Consider the following 23,714-nt stretch of genomic DNA (forward strand, 5'->3'; position numbering starts at 1 on the left):
CACTGACAACTGGGCCCCGCACGCCAGCCACGCGCGCTCGCGCCGCAGACAAGCGCTGTCCGGGCCGCACACAGCTTCAACTCGGTCACGCCCCCAAAACAGGAGGAACGACACGAAGAATAATAAAACAAAATAAAACGCCGGCCGTCGAGTTCTTCTCCGGCGACGGCGGCGGCGGCAGCGAAACCCTAGCGTCGGGACGCCCTGAGCGATCCCGCCGGGCGCCGGTGCCCCTGCCCTCCACCTTCTGGCCTGCGCGCCCCCCGCCGCGCGCGGAGATGCGGAGGGCGATGGGGAGCGTGGACGATCTGATCGAGGAGGCCAAGGTGCGGACCGTGTGCTGGGCGCTCTGCATCTTCGCCATCTCCTACTTCATGACGCGTAAGCATGCCCAATTTTTTCCTTGATCCCCCTTTCGTTTACACCCCCCCCCCCCCCCCCCGCGATATCTGCTGCTTCTACGCGGCGATTGACGGACGCCACCCCCGATGCGATTAGATTGCTCGGGCTGGAATTGGATCGTCCTGCCGTTTCATGGATACGCAGTGGCGATTGTTGCTGCGCCAGGATGTATTCGTGAGGGATTTTGGGATTGTGAGGAATTCGGTGGATAATGAGTCAGAAAGTTGACACGACTTTTGCTAGTCGGACAACTAGAGCTTGCAATTGCCTCTAAATTAGCCGCGGAAGGCATCTGCTAGCAAGGAGTTTTCACCGCTTTTGCGACCTGACTTTTTTCAGCTGTTAGTTTCTGCTGGCCTTTGATTTGGTTCATGCTTTTATTGGTGGAGACTGGAGAGTTGAGCTCATTAGCAAGGAAACTTGCTTGGTTAGATCAAAATTATTAAGAAAAACTTAAATCCGTGATACCGCAAGACGTTTTTCATGATCAAAATTATGCCCGTTTTCACTAATGATGGGTGCAAGCGAGCATATGTTTTCTGTTCTGGCTCATCACGTAACATTTTCTCTTCATTGCTAGTCACTTGATTTAAGTCATACTAGACGAAATTCTCATTTTACAATGTTTGTTAGGTTTACATGATATTTGTAGATAGGCATATGTTTGTGTTGAATGAAATGCGATAAAGCTTTTTGTATTTAATATGGATACATGGATCCACTGCTTGTGAATTATCTGCTACATCCAATCCAGTTGTTGGTGGAAATGTAGCTTCAATTGAATGAACAAATTTAGCTTGAGATGTGAATATACCCCCCCCCCCCCCCCCCCTTCCTTTTATTTTTGCTTCACTATGTGCTTAATCAATTTGTTGGCAATCAAGAGGTTACTTATGATTTCTAGTGTGTTCCCATTATTGCCGTAACAGCTATTGATTTCTACATCATCTGTAGCTTTTATCTTCAGTGTACTGTCTTTCTAACACTCGTCATCATCTTTCTTTGAAATAGATACAAGTAAATCGATGTGGACAAATGTTCCTATGTCCATTCTTATACTGGCGTTTTTGCGTTACATCTCCTTCAAAGTGGAGTTCCGTTGGAGAAGTCAGCCTGTACCTAAGCAGACATATTTGTCTCAAGCGTCAAAACGGCAGTTGTCTGCTAATGATCACCGGCTCTCAAATGTGCCACCAGTTTCAAGATGGAGAAGGAAAGTTGGTTCACCTTCTGTTGAGGCTGCTTTTGAAAGTTTCATCGACAATATTCTGCGGGACTTTGTCACGGACTTGTGGTATTCTTCTATTACTCCTGATAGAGAGGCTCCAGAACTGATACGCGGCTTAATTCTCCATGCTCTTGGTGAGGTATCAGGCAGGGCGAAGGAGATGAATCTAGTGGACTTGCTAACAAGGTGAGTGAAGAATTGATCTACTATCTGCAGTCTACTTGTTTAGCAAATAATTATCTCCATTGAAAACGAAATGGTTTCAAATTTTTTCTCCATTGCAGGGATATGGCTGATTTGGTTGGAAAACATGTCGATATGTTCCGAAAGAATCAGTCTCAAATTGGTGTTGATGTCATGGTAACATTGTCTTCCGAGGAAAGAGATGAGAGATTGAAGCAGCACCTGATAGTTTCACAGGAACTTCACCCTGCATTGTTATCTTCAGAACACGAATACAAGGTGAGGGCTAACACCCTTAGCTTCGTTGTAATCCATTCATCCAACAATTAATTTTTGAGGTGGGCTATAGGTTCTTCAAGAACTAGTTGGGGGTATTATGGCCCTAGTGTTGAGACCACAAGATGCACAAAGTCCATTGGTCCGCTGCTTCTCCAGGGAACTACTGACTTGCCTAGTCTTGCAACCAGTGATGAACTTTGCAAGTCCGATGTAAGCTCTCTTTTCTTCACTTTGTTTTATTTTGAGCTCTATTACATGCCTTTTGTTTTCAGTTTCACGTTCTCGGTACTTCAGTTCATGTGTTCATGACATGTCCAGAAGAAAATCAATGCATTTTGTTTCTCATGCATGTAATCTGTACACGAAATAAAGCGGTGCTTCAAAATTGTGGAAAGTTCACATCGTTTGGTTATCTATATGCATACTTACTTTTTGTTGCAGTGCTAAATCAATTACTAATTTATTTTCTTTCTTTTCCTAGCTATGTGAATGAGCTAATTATCTGTTTTCTAAACAATAAAGACACAAACATTGGAGGCAGCGTGAACAAGACTACTACTGTAGTTGGAGTAACAAATGATCATTCATCTTATAAAGGAGGTCCCCAGGGTCGTCAAACGGAATCACAAAAGTTGTCTGCAGAATCAAGTAGTTCCGGGATGACATCCCTTGAGGGTGACAAGTCAAAAGTGTCAGTGGATGAACATGGGAGGACCGTCCTGCCTCGTCAGGCAGATTGGGCAGTGGTATTGGATGCAGCTACTGAAAGGCGGTCTCAGGTTCTTGCTCCGGAGAACCTTGAGAACATGTGGGCTATTGGGAGAAATTACCAAAAGAAAATGGTGAAGGTGGACCATCCAACAAAAGGAAAAGGTGCAGGGCGCGTAGATAACATTCGAACTGCAGTAGCGGCCGGAAAAGAGTTATCCCCTAACTTCAATGAGAGAGTTACATCAGTTGATGACAAATACATGGTCAATTTGATGCAAGGTTCAAATAGGAATGCTCAGTCCACTTTTGTCACGGGCAGTCACCCACTTGTTTCGCAAAATACAGATGAAGTGAAATCAAAAGAGCAGAGTCAAGTTTATTATAGCAGCAAGGAAAAACACTCTGAAGCTGTGAAGAACACAAAAGCTCAGCTAAAGCGGTCTAATAGTAGTCCGGATATGGAGAAAAGACATTTGGCCAAAAGTAATCAAACTGTGATTTCCAATGAAAGCTTAAATGCAAAGAAAAATCAAGAGGACAAAGGTTCAGGTCCTTCCTCACATGGTGAGGTACTAATATACGCTCAGAAGATAAGGTGTCGGGTAAGTTTTGCTGACCCTATCACTGCCACTCTTTTCAGTATCCTTTTTTCTTCAGAAATAGAGAACTATATATGATTAGTCGGTGCTACTGAATAAATGGATTTAAACCATGTAGTATATATTTTAATTAGTAGTACTTATCAAGGACCAAATTATGTTTGTATGGGAAGCTAGTATAATAGTAGGCACTAGCATAATCTGTTCTGAGATAGGTTCATATGTTGATGACAATCAAATGCTAATCGCTAATTTTGTGTTTTGCGCGTTGCTGGCAATTTGTTCTAGCTATTATTATCGAGTTTTTGGTGTGAGGTTTGTGTTTTACTTGTCATGCAATTACATCACCATATATATGTTGTTTCTATTTAGTATTTAAATGGATATCATGTGAGTTTATTTGGTTCTGTTGCTTCTACCATTTTGTGTCCAATAAGAATCAATACATATACAGTTTACTGTTTGGTTTACTGGTTCTGTGAGATAACTACTTCGCATGTTGCTTCAAATTGCATGTTCTGTATTTACATGATTAGCCTAGCAATTGTTTCCTACCTTCCAACTATTGTTGATGCAATGTCTAGTTATCTATGTGAAGTTCTATCCTCTTGATATCCGTATTGTACTCAAGTTGTGGTTTTGTATTTTGTTTGCAGGTAGTTGGTGCATATTTCGAGAAACTGGGTTCAAAATCTTTTGCAGTTTATTCTATTGCTGTCACTGGTGCAGATAACAAGGCCTGGTTTGTGAAAAGAAGGCATGCTTACTGGCATATTGCTAGATTTCTAACAGCTTTGAAATAGCAGAGTACCTCTAATTATAATATATGGTGCTGACTTTCAACTTCTATTTGTAGATACCGAAACTTTGAACGTCTTCATAGACAACTGAAGGAAATACCTAATTACTCATTGCACTTGCCTCCAAAGAGTTTCCTTTCATCTAGTATTGATGATTACCTTGTGCACCAGCGATGTATTCTACTGGACAGATATCTTCAAGTATGCTTTAGTCTTGTAACATTCATCCCACTTTTTACTTCAAATTTGTTTACAATATCATTTCTGTCCAATAGGATCTCTTGTCGATCGCTAATATTGCAGAGCAGCATGAAGTTATGGATTTTCTTAGTGAGTCATCAAAGGTGTGTATTGAGCCAACGAAATTTATGCCCTCTCCTTGACAAGTGAAAGAATGAACACATTTTTTTTTTACTTTCATGTGGTTCTTCTCACTTTATTTCCTTTTCCATTTTGTAGAATTACTCAGCTGGAAAGTCCACTTCTGTTATGAAAACCTTGGCTGGTGTGAATCTCTTCCCATTCTCTTTTTTTCACAATTATGAGCTTGTGTATTTAGTATTTCTCAACTCAAGATATTTATTTATTTATTTTTGCATCAGCAGTCAACGTTGATGATGCCATGGATGACATTGTTCGGCATGTTAAAGGAGTTTCAGATGGTCTAAAACGTGCGGTCAGCACATCATCCCCGAGCGCACCTTATTCACAATTTGCTGATAATAGGATGCCTTTATCTTGGAACCAGGAAGAGATAGACAACCAGAATCTGCAGAATAGACACTTGGGAAGTTCACATAGCCTTTCCGATGTTGATAGTAACTGTGAAGATCGCCCCTCATCTGTAAATAGTTCATGTCATTCATGCCACTCAGACAATGAATTGAACAATGGAGGGTACGGCTCAAATGATATTAAGCACATCGAAGCATGCACTAGTTGTGATGCACAAGTAAACCAACGAATAGAAAAACCCGCGAGGGGAAATTCAGATTCTGCAAACATGTCATCTGTAAAACCATTTGAGGATCCGTCAGGAATTCCTCCTGAGGTACGCTTTTCTAACATGTGGCTATCTTTGAATCAAATAGCAGGAACTTTTGTTCTAAAGGTTTTTCCACTACGCCCTAAAACCTCTCTTTTGTTTGTCAGTGGGTGCCAACAAATGTGAGCGTGCCTTTATTGAATCTGGTAGACAAGGTGTTCCAACTAAAGCGACGTGGTTGGATAAGGTTCGATTTTTTTTCATATATTTTTTCTGATATGTTTGCCTGCTAGTTTTCAACGAGTAAACTAAAGGCAATATTCTAGACACCGTCAGGATTGTGATAGAGCTTCTTGGCCGATTGCTGGATATAATTTATAGTTCTCACTTCACATATTTTAGTAGTATAATTGGATGATGATGATTGGTATGTTTATTCAGGGTTAAATATCAAGAGATATGGACCAAGGTTCATTTCTCAGTTTTGGCATGATATCCCTATGAAAGATACTTTCACCATCCATGATTGGATTCAGAATACTTCTACAGTCCAGCTGTTTCTATCTTTCTATTGCAGATAAATATGATGATTGACTTGATACTTATGTTATCTGCAGAAAACAAGTTCTTTGGATATCAAAACAAATCTTGCAGTTACTCATGGAAGATGCAATCGATGATTGGATTATAAGACAGATCAATTGGCTTAGAAGAGATGAGGTCATTATACAAGGAATCCGTTGGATTCAAGATGTAAGGAGGCACTTTATACTTTTTCTATAAACTGAAGTGCACTTTATACCTTTAAGCTACTAGATTAATGTTTGCTACGTTATCTGCAGCAAACCATGTAAAAAGTAGTTGGAACTAGAAAAGGTTTCACATGGATCAGTAATGCAAATTGTGCAGTACATTTTTTTTAGCCACAAGCTCTATGCGAAGGGTGGGCACTTGGTACCAAATCACTTTTTGCTAAACATTAGCATGACATAAATACCACAATACTTAGCAAATCATTCTTATATGCTAGGGTCCATTATTTAAATATCACTACTCGACTTCTGTTATATGGCCCATGAAGTGTGAAATAAGATCTAGCTTTAGATAGTTGTAACTTGGATAACAACTCTAGTTCTTCATTCGTATGTCATTTAACAGATTTACCATTCTACAGACGCTCTGGCCTAATGGTGTCTTCTTCACCAAGTTGGATGGACTTCAAGGAGGTGCAGGTGCGAGTCAATCTGACAAGCACCCATCAGGAAGTGCGGATGAAGCTACTGGTAATAGAAAGAGCAGTACAAGCTCTTTTGAGCTTCAGCTGGAGGCATCTAGAAATGCCAGTGAAGTTAAGAAACTTCTTTTAGGTGAGTCCATTGACATGTTCTGTTCATTGCTATGCGGCAAACATAGGTTGGTGTATATGTGTGCAAATTTAGATATGTGATATGAGCAACAAATACACAAAATTCTGGTCAGTACATGTAGTCCAACTAACTAATTCTTGATGCCTTTCCAGGTGGGACTCCATCTACGTTAGTCAGCATAATTGGGTACAAGCAGTACCAACGCAGTGCAAGGGACATCTACTACTTCCTGCAAGTAAGTAAAAATCCAAAATCTAGCATCCAAGCAACGCCATGATGCGACATCATTCTAATTTCCATTCTACTCATGCTGTGCTGCAGTCCACCGTGTGTGTGAAGCAGCTCACTTTTGCGATGATAGAACAGGTGCTTGTGTCACTCTTCCCAGAACTTCATAAGCTCATAGAAGACATCCATGAGAAGGGTCACAAGGAACAAGCCGCGTTCACATACCAACTTTGACCGAATTAGAGATGTTGATACACCATAAATGGGCTTTAAATTCTAAGCCTGCATCATTTCCTCTGTGTTGGAGCATCGAGCTTCCCGGGCCTCAGTTTTGCCCAAATGGATTTTGGGAGCGCTAAGTTGGATCCAGAGAAGCGGTTTTGCTTTCTCCCCACTTAAAATATGTACAGCCGTATAGCAGAAGGTATGTAAATTAGGCACCCTGATGCAATCTAGAACATGTTTCAGTGAGTTGTGTTAGGAATAGTATGTACCACATCATTCTTTAATTCTTTTTTGCTGAGCTGCAAGTTAATCTGTTGGAACGAGGCTTGTAAATTATGAAGAAGTTCAATTGTATAGCTGTACCATTTTGCCCTGGGTGATATTTTACTGGTGAAATCAAATCATTCTCTGGAGACTTCACTGGATCTTATGGACCACCGTTGCCAAACGTTTTGTAAATGAAATTGTTCTGCCCCGTTTGGAGCACATGAATTTTACATGTATGTAGCGTTTCCATTGCTCCAGGAACAGAGAATTAACTGAGTTTTGAACGGGGATTAACGTTTGCGTAGTTGAGTGCAGCTGGAAATTGACGTGATGAGTCAGGTACTCTGGTGATTGGCAAATCAAACTGTTGCTGTCTCGACTCTCGAATACCAGTCGTTATTGATAAGAAAGCCTTACGCCGAACAGGGAGAAGCTTTTGAATGTGAATGTTTTATCCAACAGTCTTCTTTTCTTGCCTTACTAAATTCCTTAACCTTTCCATCGTGGTTAACTAAGTTGACACCCTGTAGACTTGGCGAACCTCTGGCTACATCGAGTTGATTTGAACGTGGAATTAAAATTGCAGATACGATGAAATGTCTGTTTGGCGTTTGGACACAACTAACTGGCCGGCGGTTGCTTAATTATTAACAACTTATGTTAATCTTGATTCTAATTTTGTGTCTAACACTCCCTTTGTAGTATTCATCATTTTAAAAACTTCTTGTGTGTAAGCATCATGTTGAGAATTCCTCGTATAGCACTGAGAGTCTTGCTGTATGATCTTGAGAATCTCACTACCAAAAAACCTATGAATACATTTTTGGAATGCAGACGATGGTAAAGGCTTAGTGAAAAAAATCTGATTATCTCATGATGAATGTGATAATATTAATTTCTCCATTTTTCAGTTATTTAAAGGTAAAAATAACTTAGGAGCAATATGCTTTATGCTATACTTTTTATAAAACCCATATGCATTTGAGCGCAATCATCATTATCCTTATGGTTGGTGATTCTAGTGAACCAAGATCACATGGTGTTTGAATGTGGCTAATCATCTTGCAAAGCCATACACACACTTGTTGACTTGCAGTTCCCATGTACCATAATACAAAACCTATATTGTGACCTGGCAATATGGGGATTAGATAGGTGCTTTATATATCACCATTTCATTGTTATCATTTCTCATAGGGAGGACTTTGTCAGGAGCAGGAATTAATGAGGAAAATACCTCTTTTATTGTGTCAGTTGCCCCATTCCAAGCACCAGAGGCACTATTTCACATACTTTATGTCAAAAAAGTTTTGAGGGAAATTTTTATGTCGAAGTGTTTCCCCGAATCAATATAATTTGTGATATTTCCTTAACGCCCTCGAACTCCAAGTGAATTATGACAGCATGGAGTCTAGGTGTTCCAAAGAACCACTGCCAGCATTGGAGTCTATGCGTACATTTGTGTTGGGTTATATATGTTGAGTATCCGATTGGTGTCTATCAAAATCATGTTGATTTGCATTTACCATTAGATTATTTAATATTCTCTGTTTCTTCGAAGGCAGTTGAGAAGTTGCATTCCTTGTAACCAACCATTTTCTTTTTCTTGAAAAACACACTACAAACGCAGCATACACGCACATACACTCACCCCTATGAACGCACACACGCACGCCCTATCCCTATGAGCACCTCCGGATGACTGGGTCGATGGATCAAATCTTGAAATTGACGAAGGCACCACAGGCGCCTCGCTGTCGACGAGAACATCGCCTCCCATTGAAAAAAAATATTTTGCCTTTATGAGACACATAGATATCAAACCTGGATTAGGCTGGGTACAACCAACCATTCTCTCTCTCTCTCTCTCTCTCTCTCTCTCTCTCCCTCTCCCTCTCCCTCTCCCTCTCCCTCTCCCTCCCTCCTCTCCCTCTCCCTCTCCCTCCCTCCCTCCCTCCCTCCCCTCCTCTCTCTCTCTCTCTCTCTCTCTCTCTCTCTCTCTTATTGGCTTTTAGGAGATGGATTGTTTCATTTTGTAATCGACTCTATAGTGTATTGACTATAAGGATATAACCTTTATGGCTAGTAAATGCGTCTTGTAGGTTATTTGCAATGCGTTGTGTGTATGATTCTATGAACTTCAGATTCCCCTTTGTTTGCTGCATCATGCTTTTGTATGAGTTGAATAATCTTTAATAAAGGGTCGTATGCATCTATTGATGCAAAGGCTGGGACTTTCCCTTTTTTTTAAAATGAAATTCACATTCCGATTCTCCAGTGCGTGGATATAAGGACTGCATGCATGTAACATTCTAGTCTATTTTCTTGGCACTTTTGTGATTTGATTCTCCCTCTAACGTCGAGAAATGGTCCTCATAAAACTTAAGTAAGTGCACCAGGTTTTGAATACATCCCATATTAGGGGATCAAGATATTTATGATGGACAATTATATCCCACACTGTTCTTTAAATTTGTGTGCGCACCAATAGTTGTACGTTCTTGTGGTGACATCATATAAAGCACAAACATGTTTTCGCCGATGGGAAATACCTGGCTGATTGCCACATAATAATCGAAGCAGGAAAGTCAAATAATACACAATTGGCCTAACTTGAATCAGATCCATGTCGCGTGAAACCGCATGTCCCCAACACGAAATTAGTAAACTGCAGTTTTACAAAAGCAATCTCGTAATTAATTTTACTCTTTGATTAGTGACCCAACAATTTATTTTGAGTATGATCATTAGATACTGAATGTTCTAGGTGTATGCCTAAAGCCATGCAAGAATCATTGGGTGCACATGAAGTAAGTTCAGCTGCATTGTTTATTCTTATTATTCATTTCTTGTGTTCATGATGGTTTTATCATTTTTTGAGCAACTGGTTTAGCACCACATTTCATGTGGATAATAAACACACATTGGACCATCTAGTAGACGCATCTATTAACACCACAAATTACCTAAATTTTCCAGATAGAGGCTATGTCGAACAAAATATCTTTCCTTGTTTTTTGTTAATGAAAGTTGAGGAAATTATTATAAAACCTATAATAATACAGATTTTATTCATAACTATATATTTTCAACTGCACATGCAATACATATAAATGATTTGGGGATGTAATTGGTAAATTATGACGAAAAAATTTCCATATTTTTTTTCTCCTAGTCCCTACTCTGGTATGATCAAGCCGACCATGTCAAGTCTTGCACTTAGCAAAAGTTCCTGCCTGCTTATCCAAATCACCGCGACTTTCTATTTTGGAACAACATCCAAAAAACAAGAAATGTTCTTTGTCTAGGATTGAAGCACTAACTCAGTAATGGGACATCGACGAGGCTTTGGCTAGACCAATGTGGTAGGCCCATTCCGTTGAAGGATTTCGTCATGTCCTTTTAAATTTGCAACAACCAAACCATTCTTGTTTCCTAGGACAAAACCAATGGTAGATGCTAAGTCCACTTCACGCAATCTTTCAACCAGATTGAAATTTCTCAGTTGAGGGAGATTTCTTGGATTTTGAATGCTCGTAGATCCGCTGCATCTGATTACAATGAGGTGGCAGATATGAGTTCAGTTACCCGTTGGATCGCCGCATTCCATCACATTGTTCCACGTTGCATTTCTAGAAATATTTTTTTCTCGACGTTAGAAATAAAATGCATTTCAAATGAGGGAAATAAATTATTATATTGTATTAAGTATAATTAAATATAGAAAGTAGGATTTTTATGTTGAGTATTTGAACTCATATAATACACCATATATGGTTTAACCATGGGCATAATAAGTCTAGCAATATATTTTTGTATGTGGCAATACAAGTTTTATTAAAGATACTAGAATACATTTTGTCAAGAAGTATGAGTATAATAATTACATAAAAAATGAAAATATAATTTCTATACACATTTTAATAATTTTCTTGTATTTTGTTTTTAGAATATCTCAACATGCACACTTGTTGCGTAGTATCTCTTCTAATCGCCCATTGAGTATTATTTTATTTATGTAAACTTACGCTACAAGAAAGTCTAAAATTGCAAACACATGTCTTTGGAGTGTTCAAACATTTACACATAGAAGGTAGGAGGCTTGGAAAGGTCGTCATGAATAGTTGCACACGGTTTGATGTTAGTTCATAATTAACTTTCTTCCTTCAAAGTAATGGACTTTCCATAACCACTTAACCATGAATTATTTTGTGTTGATTGGTAATATGACTAACTACGTTTACCATCTATCATCTTTGTATATATGTTCAGAATTTGTAATATGCTGTCATCATTGTTGTCAAAGTAGCCAAATCTTTGATGATGTGTTAGATGATTTCCATCTCAATTTCAAATCCAGAATCAATTGCCACATGCATGCAAGATAAGACCCGAGATTACACACAAGAACGGTTGTTAGATCCAACTGATATGTTTTACACCAATAAGCACTACCTTTAAAAGCTTATAGTGTTTCAATATGACTATGGATGTCGGTTACTAGAGAGTTCCATAATTCAACAAATTATGGAATATAGTCTAGAATAAACAACTACAAACACCATAAACGATATCATACCACCGTTTATGTAATAGGTTGACCTAGTGTAGCTACTAGTATTGTGTACATTCTACACAACCCTAGATACACAATATTATTTTTGACAAAGCTTTAGAGCAAACATGTGCGTAAAAATTATGAGTTCAAAGTTTGTAGCATTGAAAAGTGAATGGCATTCAGTTACATGCTTCTGCTCACTGGTACTTGCAATACATTTACATATATAAAAATAGTCATCCAACTCCCGAAGTGTTGCTTCATGACTTTAAAATATCAGGAAATGTGCAACTTTAATGTTTGTATAAACCCGTTAAAACAGACTTCAAAAGTAGTGCATTCTACATGGTAAAACATGTATTTCAATTGTATAATGACATATTGATAAATAAAAATTATGGGAAACAATCGTGACTCTAACCTCACATATAACTGTAATTATGTCATAACATGATGCTTCATACAAGATTTTCACATGTTTGCTAATGCTTGCGAGCACATTTCCATGTTGTCATACATACTCAAGAAGCAAATAGTCTACCGTGGTATGTGTAAATTATAGCATAAACATGTCTTTTCCAATTACAACTTGTGCTAGGCTACCCATGAGTATCTAACGGAAATCAATCATATACATATATAATACACTGATATGGCCATAAGAATATGTGTTCCTCTTTAAATTCTTGTGCTTTGCTCGTCCCATTGATTAATGTTTCTTCTCCATGTTTCACAATTTCATAGTCTTACCCACACCCCCTTCATTCTGATCTTGCTTCTAGAACAATCATGTGACTGCACCTGGTGGCCAAACATTTTAACTTCTTAAATTTATTTCTATGGTTATACATTCGTCGCATACCATATTCTCATGATGATTTTAGTAATTCCAATATGAATAATTTAGAGCGGTTCCATAGTTTTAGTTTAAGTATACAAGCCTTCTTATTGAACATGGAACCATAAGGTGTGAAGTAAAAATGCTTGTGGCAAAAAGGTTTAATCTTATTTCTCTTTGATAATTGTGAGTTTGGTGAAGCATTACATCTCATAGGTAAAATTGGTGTGCTTGGTAACTATAGAGCACACTTCAATAAGGTAGCACGTTCATATAAAAATATAATACAAACCATCAAAAATCATATTATCACAAGAAGAGAGCAGAACAACACCCATAAGGCCTACAGACCTACTTTTGAGTAACTTTGTATTGCATTTTGTTTCAAAAATATCTCAATATGATCACTTGGTGTGGACACTACTAGGAAAAGCCTTATTTCCGGCACACCAAAAAAGGCTATTGCCGGCGCACTAGAGCCCGCCGTTGGGAACAGGCCGGTGGTAATGGGTTATTGCCAGCGCACTAGCCGGTGCGCCAGCGGTAATACGAGTTATTGCCGGCACACCAGCCTGGTGCACCGGCGGTATTATTTCCATGATTCAAAAAAAAGTCTAATCTAGATCTGGATCTAGATCTCTGTCTAGGTCGAGTTCTAGTTCGTGACTATTGTTGGCTCTGTCATCGTGGTTTTCGCCATGGCCGTATCCGTTGGAGTGAAAGGAGGTGGCCGCCAGAGTGAGAGGAGGTCACCGGAGAAGCTTGTCGGAGGGAGGCCGGCCGGAGGCAGAAGCTCATCGAAGGGAGGTCGATGAGGTGGTTGCCGGTGAGTAGCTTGAGAAGGTTCTTTCCGGATGGAGTGATATGAAGAAGGTAGAAGAGGAGAAGGGAAAGTGGAGGAAGGAGAAGAGAAGGTGGCTGGAGGAGGAGGAGGAGGAGGAATGGATGAGAAGTGAAGGAGGGGGAGGACTAGGAGAAGTGAAAGAGGAGGAGGAGGAGAAGGGAGGAGGAGAAGTGAAGGAGAGAAGAAGTGGAAGAGGAGGAGGAGGCTAGTTTGTGTCTATATAGGAGAGGTTACCGCCGGCACACCTAGTACGGTGGTGCGCCGGGGGTTCTTTATTTTATTTTATTTTTTTCAACAAAATCTAGAACCTCAAAAAACTCTGATTTCCTTTTCGAATTTTGGGAATCTAAAAAATCTCTAAACGACCGCAGGTGGTTGAAATCCGATAGGAAATTTCGCGTAGATAGATTTTGATATAAAAAAGTTTTTCATCGGAGGTCGTATGCAACCAGAAATCCCGTTTTACCGAAACATGATGCCATTTTGCATACTATATCGAAATTCATGTTGTTAAATTTTCATTAAAACTAGATGGCATAACACGTGGGTATCTCGAAGGATTTAATTTTTTGAAATTTCTATCATTTTCTTTTATTTTTATCAAAACTGAAAAAGGCGTTCTAGTTTTGATAGGGGGCTCGAAGTTTTTTGATCTGGCCCGGACCTCTTCGAACTTTATTCCCAGCGCACTAAATTTTTGGTGCGCCGGCAATATCAGCTCTTCGCCAGCGCGGCCCTATTATGGCACACCGGCGGTATTTGCCACTGGCGCGCGTCAATACTAGTGCGCCGTCTCTATTCCCTGCAGGTATAACCCTTTTTCTAGTAGTGGGAGTTTCTATCCTAATCTCTCAATGAGCATCATTTAGTTTCCGTAAACTTGCGCTCCAAGAATTCCTACAGTTTCTTTGGAGTATCAACAACATTTTCACGGAGAACTTGTGGTGACCCTGCATACCACTGCATGTTGTAGTATGCCAGTCGTTGATATAACATTCACGAAGTACCATTCCGCAAATATTACATCCCTCAGAGTAGTACAACAGAACATAGCAGGTCCATAACTCATTCATTTATTATTACAAGCATAAAGTAGTACATATCATCTCGGAGCTCCTCTTGGGTCCTAAGAGGGATACTCCTGGGTTCGAGGCGAACCCAACTTAACTTATAATACATGAGTCTTACTAAGTTATACATTTATTCCCTCGAGCAGTTAGGTACTAAGAGTTCGTACTGCTCGGATACTACTACTACTACTTGACTAGTCTAGACTTGATCTCCTCCGGAACATTCCCCGGTTCCGTAGACTATAAGGTAGTCTACACCTTAGACACCTCCAGAGAGGTCTGGTTCTTCATAGCCGACGATGTCGGCTCCGTCAGAGTTGTCGTTGTCCTCCTCCAGATGGTTCAGACAATCTAAGCAGGGGATTTAAGAGTGGTATGAGTACGAGCATACTCAACAAGTTCATTATAGAAAAGAGGTGTTTAATGCACTAGCTACGATATTAGACCAGAAAGTCTAATACCAATGCAAGTTTTGATAAACATTTCTTCAAGAGGTTGCTTTTATTTCAAAGAACTATGTCCGTCAGGCTTCACCGGTTTACTAGAACTTCATGGAGCTCCTTTCCGGCAGCGTTCGCAGTTCCAAATCCCGGAACAGGGAGTGACAGGTCACGGTTCTTTACACTCTGCAGAGGTGTGTTGCTTTACCCATAAGAGATCTTAACCTTGGTGCCAACCGGGCAGCTTTCCCGTCCACACTTCCTATGGTGTGAGGCCCGGTATAAGGTCTAGCCAATCATGTTCCTCCGCTACCTCGAACACCCACCCGTTGTTGCAATCTCCGACCCTGGGTCCACGCCGGTCCTCTTACACCAATTAAGGATGGACCCCGACCACGACGACAATGCAGGGCTCTACCATGCATTCCTACGCCGGCAGTTGCAACCCATCATAGACCACATTACCATGGGGACTTCTACGGGTTCCCCCTGCATCTTGTCTCTCGAGATCAAGTGCACCCAGTAATGCGCATCCGTTGATGAACGAGAGGTGGAAACACTTTTGACTACTCCGTCCCACTCCGAATCTTATGGTTAACACGAGTATTACGGCACAAGAATCACTGGACGACATTTGTTGTTTAATCCTAGATGGATATAAACCCTTGCAATGGAACCTCCACCATATCAACACAATCCATGGTTCCATTGCCCACCACATAGTCATATTCATAGTTATGAAAATAGTGGTTTTGGTTTTTATGCAATAGTGATAAACATAGTACTTTGCAAGTAATTTGATAAAAATACTCGAATGACATGAGCAAGTGATGAACTTGCCTGAATACTGCAAAGTGTTGCAGTTGGATGGTGTGGACCGACCCTTGTCCTCTATTGCTGAAAAATAGCATCATTGTCCGATAAGGGCAATGGTTAAAGAAGCATTGATGCATGATTCCAATTTTAGGGTTTGTTCCCCCCTTCCGATGTCGTTATTATTTCATGTGAGAGGTTAATACTAAGAATAACTTAGGGATACTCTATTTAGGGCAAAATACAACCTTGAAATGTTGTCAAGGTGTTTTTAGAGTCCAAAAGAATTTATGGACTTATTTTCATTATTGAAAATAAAATGTGTGATTTAAATGATTATTTAAATCATTAAATTTGAACTTATTCTTATTTAACTTCAAAAATTCTATTTCATATTTTATTATGATAGATTTTTTTATACTGAGTGGTTTTCATATTTTTAATTATTTTTTTAGAGCTATAATGATTTTATAAAATTTGGTCAAAGTTTGTGTTTTTAAATGAATTTGGAAATGACCAAATTACCCCTGGGCCCACCTGTCGGTGTAACCCAGTGGGGTTAGGTCGAACCGACCCACCTGGTCCGGCTCGACCAGCCTCACTCTTCTCTCTCTCTCTCGCGCGCGTGTGAAACCCTAACCCTAACCCTCTCTCTGGCGACCTGCGTCGCCTTCGCCGTCGCCGCTCGATTCCGGCGAGTTTCGCCGGACTTGGCCCTCGCCATGGTGCGCAATCGACGCGGCTCTTGACGGCGCGTCGATCTATCCGCGTCGATTTGATGCGGCGACCTGCTGCGCTCATCCTCGACCCTCTCTGGTGCTAGGGTTACGGGATCCGCGCGATCCCGCTGCTCCCAGAGCTCCAGGCGTGATGGCGCCGCCGTGGCTTCGCCGCCGTGGTGCGGTTGGTGCTGTGGCGCCGCCATGGCTTGGCTTGGCCTGGCACCGCCGCGCCCTGGTGTGTGCCGTCGTGGCCGCCATGGCTGTGTCTGCCATATGCTCGCCCCGGGTACGTGCTCCATTCCCCTCTCTCTCTCTCTGGCCTGTTCTACTTCCTCATCCTCTAGCTCTGGCCATGGCTTGTATCTCTATGTAGAGATGCTCGCCATGCCGATGCTCTACTGCTGCGCCTTGCTTGCCTGCTCATGAGCTGCTGTGCTCGTCGCCGCGCCATGCTTGCCTGCTCATGAGCTACTGTGCTATGCTGCTGCGCCATGCTTGCTGCTGTGTATCTGCTGGCCTTGGCCAATGCTGCCATGACCATGCCAGGCTTGTGCTACTGCTGTGTGCAGCCCTGCCATGCCATCCTTTATCCTGTGCAAGAATTTCTTGTCTAATTGCTTGCTATGCTTGCATCTCTTGCTTAATTCTAGCTCTGTGCCTCTGTTCTGGTTATTATGTTGCCAGAAACTCAAGTGTATTCATGTATGCTTGCTCATGAGCATCTTGTAATGCTCATGGACTGCTAAGTTTCTACTGGTCATGCTACAATTTATTCAATTGCTTGCTGGCTCTGGTTGTTGCTATGGCTTATTTATATGTGTGTGCCATCCATATATGTATTCCTGATTGGATTACTTGAGTAATTATTGCTTGAGCAAGGTCAGTGATGTGTGCTATTCATGTCTAGCTTGATCCAGTGGTACATCATGTATTTGATGTGCTTCTGGATACAATTATAAATCATTTATTTGATTATCTGTGAAGCAACTGTTGATGAATTGGTGCTGTGTAAGTTATATGATTCATGGATTGGTGCTAGGTTGGCTCTAGCATGCACTTGCATGCTCTGTTAGGCCCTGATGATCATATGATCTTCAGTGCTTGGTGATTTTCTGCTGTCCTATGGCTTGTGTTCCACTGATGCTCTTCCTTGGCCCGTGTGGCACTCAAGCCTGTGCTGGTGCATGCTCTTGCTTACCCCAGCACCTGCTGTTGCTTGCAGTGATCATCTGGATCATTTGCAAGGGTCTGGTGCACTGTTTAATTATGCATCTCATTTATCTGGGTAGTTTAACTTGATTGATTAGATAAATAAGGTGAACAGCTGAGCAGTAATGATCTCATGGATGGATTTGATGTAGCTAGAGGGATGCCAATCTCTGATTGGGTACCCTAGCTCATGCTGAACCCTATTGGGTTATGATGCAGTGGCTTAGTGAGTGCTCGTATGGGTTTGAGGTAGCCCTGATAGCCTTTGTGCTGTCCAAGGGTGGCTCCCCTTTACTGTGGCTGTTGTTGTGACTCTCTCATGCTATCTGGTTGATCCATGACTGGATTACCAGTAGCTTTTGATGTTGAAAACAAAATAGACATTTTAATGTCTATATTCTGATGGTGTAACTAGCTGTGTGGTGCTAGGTGAGTTTGGATGGCTAGTTAGGGATTAAATCCATGTTGGATTTCTCTGGTAGTGTCACCATGCTGACACACCAATGTTCCCTTGGTGATTTCCTTCTGGCTAATCTTCAGTTTGCTTGCACCAAATGGCTTAGTAGCCAGATGATGATACAAACAGGGTATTCTACCCATTTTGGCTTCTGTGCATATGCAGATGCTTATTTATGAGCAAATCAGGGTTTTGCTCAGGTTGATCTTGTTTATACCTCACTCCAGCTCCTAGATGGTTTGTTGGTGTAGAGGATTACTTCAGTGTGGTGATTTGCTTGCCCTGCTCCTCCTTGCAAGCCTGTGGTGCTTGATCTCGTCGTTTGTGATGGTTTTGGGCAGGTTGAACAGCAGGTCTTGTTCTTCTGTTCTTGTGTTTTTGATTTCTCGGTGACTTACCAGTGAAGCCCGTCGATGGTTTTGTCGGTTCTGCAGGCGGTGGAAAAGGTTTTATATGAACCCTCCCTTGCTCTCCTGGTCGACAGCTTGGTCTGGCACCCTTGGTGACTCACTGCTGGTGTGTGTGTGTGTTGTGCTGCATGCACACTGCCTTGTGAGCAGTTTGGCTGTGTGTGTGTGTACCAGATACTTGGTATCTGGCTTGTACTTGGCTTTGAGTGGATCAGCTCGGCAGAGCTGTGATCATATCTCCTCATTAGCCATTTTCCTTCTAACCTGCCAAGTGGCAATGCCACTTGGCATAATTGGTGCTTGGCTTTGTTGTGTGCAGGGTATAAGGATGATGATCAAGTGAAGATGAAGATCATCAAGCTCAAGCATCTCATGAAAATAGACTTGTAGTTTAGGATATGTCATTACATTGCACTTTTCTTTTCTTTTCTTTCTCCATTTTGCCAATTCTTGTAATGTGTTGTAATTATTCTTTTATTTCAATTGTGAATATTGTAAAGACAATGTATCTTGTGTATTTATCAATAAAGCTCAAAGTTTTCTCTAATGAGCTTTACTTTATTTTAATTGTTCATATTGTTTATTATTTATAATTTACTTAATGAATTTCCTCACAATTGAATTATGAGATATTTATTTGATGTTTGAATTTGAAATTCAAATTCAACTTAGGTTTGAATTCAATCATGCAACTTAAGTTTTAATTCAATCATGCGCTTAAGTTGTGATGCAATACCTCTCCTCTCTTCTCAAAACCCTAACCTAGTTGAATAAGAAACAAGTTTGTCGCACTCTCGAAACCCTAACCCTGTAAGGTGTCGAGAGAGAAACTTGTCCCCCTTCGATGTAGTTTTGTTTTAAAAGCGCGAAATTTCCCCGGAATTTACGATGCAATGCACATCCCTTTCTAAAATCTACCCCTCGATCGTCTCTAAACCTGGGACATTACAGCCTTTCCCCCTTAAAGAAAACTTCGTCCCGAAGTTGTGGTTGTAATACCTGAAGAGTTCGGGGTATGTTTTCCTCAGGTCTTCCTCCTTTTCCCAGGTGGCTTCCCTCTCGGGGTGATGTTTCCATTGTATCTTGCGCATACTTAATAGCTCGATTCCTGAGTTGTTTCCAGTTCTCCTCGAGAATCTTCGCTGGCTTCTCGATGTATGTCAAATCTGGTTGTAACTCGAGCTCATCATGTGATACTGGCTCGTCTGGGGTCTTTAAGCATTTCCTGAGTTGCGACACATGAAATACGTTGTGAACTTGAGCTAACCTTCCCGGTAGTTCCAATTCAAAGGCTAACCCTCAGTTCTGGCTCAAAATCTTGAAAGGTCCGATGTATCTAGGGCTTAACTTCCCCTTTACTCCAAATCTCTGAAGACCTTTCATCGGGCTCACCTTGAGATATACCATGTCTCCAACTTGTGGCTCCCATGTCCTTCTCTTTTGGTCGGCATAGCTCTTCTGTCGATTTTGAGCTATCTTCAACCTATCTCTTATAATGTCAATTATTTGTTGCTTTTCCTTGACATAATCAGGATTAAACTCCTTGCTTGCTCCAGCCTCATACCAGCATATGGGTGATCTACACTTCCTTACGCACAGAGCTTCGAACGGTGCCATCTTGATGCTGCTTTGATAGCTATTATTGTATGAAAACTCTGCTAGTGGTAAATGCTCCTCCCATGATCCTCCGAAGTCTAGGGCACAAGCCCTGAGCATATCCTCTAATATCTGATTTGTTCTCTCTGTTTGTCCACCTGTCTGAGGATGATAGGCGGTGCTATAGTCTAACTTGGATCCTAAAGCTTCGTGTAATTGCTTCCAAAATGCTGATGTGAACACGGATCTGACACGATCTTTTTGGGCACTCCATGTTTACTCACGATCTCTTTGATGTAAAGATCGATGAGTTTTTCTCCTTTATCTTGCTGATTTACTGCTAAGAAGTGTGCACTTTTCGTCAACCGGTCCACGATTACCCATATCATGTCCTTCTTTTTATTGGTCATGGGTAGTCCGGTGATGAAATCCATTCCTATCTCTTCCCATTTCCATTCTGGGATTGGTAAAGGTTGTAACTTTCCTGCCGGACTTTGATGTTCAGCCTTCACTCTTTGGCAGGTATGGCATTCCGCCACGTATTGTGCTATCTCTCTCTTCATGTTATTCCACCAGAATAACTCCTTAAGATCCATGTACATCTTTGTACTTCCCGGATGTATGGAATATGGTGTTTGATGAGCTTCCCGTAGTATTACTTCCTTGATCTCAGCAATATCCGGAACGCAAATCCTCTTCTAAAACCATAGTGATCCTGATTCTCCTCGGTGGAATTCTAATGGTCTTCCTTCATCAATCCTTCTCATCTCCTCTACGATGAATGGATCGTCCAATTGACCCATCATTATCTCATTCTTTAAGTTAACATTTAGCTCATCGGCCACTTGTAAAGCCGATAGTCCTTCATGAGCTTCCTTCTCCCAAAGTTGTATCTGGGCTTGGCTTATTTACTTCCTCAACTCCGGTGATAACTCTTGTTCCACTCCTCCAGTGCTCTTCCTACTCAAGGCATCTGCTACAACATTAGCTTTTCCTGGAGTATAATTGATGGTCAAATCATAATCCTTGATTAGTTCAAGCCATCTTTTCTGCCTCATATTGAGTTCCTTCTGAGTGAAGAAGTACTTGAGACTCTTATGATCCGTGTAGAGCTCACACTTGGCTCCATAGAGAAAATGTCTCCAAGTTTTAAGTGCAAATACGACTGCTGCTAATTCTAAATCATGTGTTGGATAGTTCACTTCATGCGGTCGGAGTTGCCTCGATCCATAAGATATTACTTTCCGATCCTGCATGAGTACGCAACCCAATCCATGCTTGGATGCATCACAGTACACGGTGTAATCCTTGCCAATTTCCGGAACTGCTAACACCGGTGCCGTGGTGAGTTTCTCTTTCAGAGTTTGAAAACTCTTCTCACACTCCTCCGACCACACGAATGGTGTGTTCTTCCTTAACAGCTTAGTCATCGGTCCTGCTATCTTGGAGAATCCTTCAATGAATCTCCGATAGTATCCTGCCATTCCTAGGAATCCTCGGATTTCCTTGACAGTCTTGGGTGCTTCCCAATCTAAAACTGCTGCTACCTTGCTCAGGTTAACAGCTATTCCATCTTTGCTAAAAACATGACCAAGAAATTCCACTTGATCTAGCCAAAATTCACACTTGCTGAACTTGGCATAGAGTTGATGTTCTCTTAGTGTTTGCAGCACTAACCTTAGATGTTCAGCATGTTCAGCTTTATCCTTGGAGTATATCAAGATATCATCGATGAATACGATGACAAACTTGTCTAGATATGGCATGAAGATCTTATTCATAAGATTCATGAAGATTGCTGGGGCATTGGTTAATCCAAAAGGCACTACAAGGTATTCATGATGTCCATACCTTGAGACAAAGGCGGTTTTCGGAACGTCTTCCTTCTTGATCTTTATCTGATGATAACCGGACCTTAGATCAATTTTGGAAAAGACTCCCGCGCCTCTAACTTGATCAAATAGATCTTGTATTCTAGGAAGTGGGTACTTGTTCTTGATAGTAACATTATTCAGATTCCTGTAGTCTCCGCACATCCTTCTGCCTCCATCTCTTTTCTCCACGAAGATCACAGGTGATCCCCATGGTGAAACACTCTCTTGTATGAATCCTTTCTGTTCCAAGTCATCCAATTGCTCCTTAAGTTCTTTCAACTCCTTAGGCCCCATCTTATATGGTGCTTTAGCAATCGGAGCTGTTCCTGGAATTAGGTTGATAGTAACTTCTATCTCCCTATCTGGTGGCATTCCAGGTAATTCCTTAGGAAACACATCCTGGAATTTATTTACTACAGGTATATCCTCCAAGTTTACTTCCTTCATGCTGTTCAGCTGTAGCTCGACTTCGATCTGTGTATGCTTGTCTCCTTGGTAGATCATTCTACTTCCATCGGGGCTTTTCAAAGACACAATCTTATTCACACAGTCGATCAATGCTCCGTTAGCTTCTAACCAGTTCATACCAAGAATGACATCAATGTCCTTCATCGGTAAAATGAACAAGTCTGCGTCAAACGCGCATTTATTGATCATAATGACTTGTTTTTGTTTGGTATGGGTTACTACTATCGTTCCCCCCGCAGAAAGTATGGTTATGGGTGTATCTAACTTAGTGCAACTAATCCCATGTTTGATGATGCATTGCTGAGAAATGAATGATGTAGTTGCACCAGTATCAAAAAGTACTTTGCCAGGATGAGTAAGTATCTGGAGCGTACCTATCACTGCCTGATCGGAGTTAACCACCTCCTCCAAGCTGGTGCAGTTTAACTTGCCGAAGGGTTTCTTGTTCTTCCAGTTCCCTCCGGCGTTTCCTCCATGGCTTCCTCCTCCTCCTGACTTATTCTTAGGGCAATCCCTAAGCATGTGCCCCTCCTCACGGCAACCAAAGCAGATTATCCTTGGCTTCTTGCAGTCCTTGGAAAAGTGTCCTTTGCCTCCACAGCTACGACAAACAATTTGAGCCATAGGCTGGTTGTTCGGACCATTTCGGTTGTTGTTGTAGCTGTTGTTGTTGTTGTTGTTGTTGTACCTTGGTTTGAAACTCAAGCAAGTATCAGGCTTGTTGCTGATATATCTCTTAGGCTCAAATTTAGCCTTCTTCCTCTTCTCCTCCTGCAGCTGCTTGAAGTCATCTTCAAGAGTGATGGCTGCATCCACCAACTCTTGGAACTCAGTCGCTCTCATCATCCTGAGCTGAACTTTGAACTGGGGATTTAATCCCCGCATGAACCTCTTCTTCTTTTTGTCCTCGGTGTTGACCTCCTCAACGGCATACCGAGACAGCTTTGAAAACTCCCTGACATAAGTCAGGATGGCCTTATCCTTCTGCTCGAGACTTTCAAATTCTCGACGCTTCAACTCCACAATGCTTTCAGGGACATTGGATTCCCTGAACTTCCTCTTGAACTCCTCCCAGGTGAATACTGTCAACACCCGGATTTTTAAGTCCAGATGCCTATTATGCCATTCCTCGCAATCCCAG

The 23,714-nt window shown here is 41.3% G+C and overlaps 1 protein-coding gene across 2 annotated transcripts; it reads left to right on the plus strand.

Moving 5' to 3' along the window:
- Positions 1-90: 90 nt before the first annotated feature.
- Positions 91-7,437, plus strand: LOC127294274 (uncharacterized). Of its 2 annotated transcripts, none has more exons than XM_051324054.2 (15): positions 91-381; positions 1,414-1,816; positions 1,915-2,092; positions 2,163-2,302; positions 2,574-3,405; positions 4,059-4,159; positions 4,259-4,403; positions 4,478-4,546; positions 4,662-4,707; positions 4,805-5,253; positions 5,355-5,434; positions 5,805-5,940; positions 6,362-6,554; positions 6,707-6,789; positions 6,876-7,437. In XM_051324054.2, the coding sequence occupies exons 1-15, from the start codon at positions 279-281 to the stop codon at positions 7,014-7,016; spliced, it is 3,099 nt and encodes a 1,032-aa protein (XP_051180014.1). In that variant the 5' UTR covers positions 91-278; the 3' UTR covers positions 7,017-7,437. The 2 variants fall into 2 exon arrangements, with proteins under 2 accessions (XP_051180014.1, XP_051180016.1); XM_051324056.2 differs by having other exon boundaries at positions 4,808-5,253.
- The last annotated feature ends 16,277 nt before the right edge of the window (positions 7,438-23,714 follow it).

Source organism: Lolium perenne, chromosome 4, assembly GCF_019359855.2.
Source record: "Lolium perenne isolate Kyuss_39 chromosome 4, Kyuss_2.0, whole genome shotgun sequence".
NCBI classification, from domain to species: domain Eukaryota; kingdom Viridiplantae; phylum Streptophyta; class Magnoliopsida; order Poales; family Poaceae; genus Lolium; species Lolium perenne.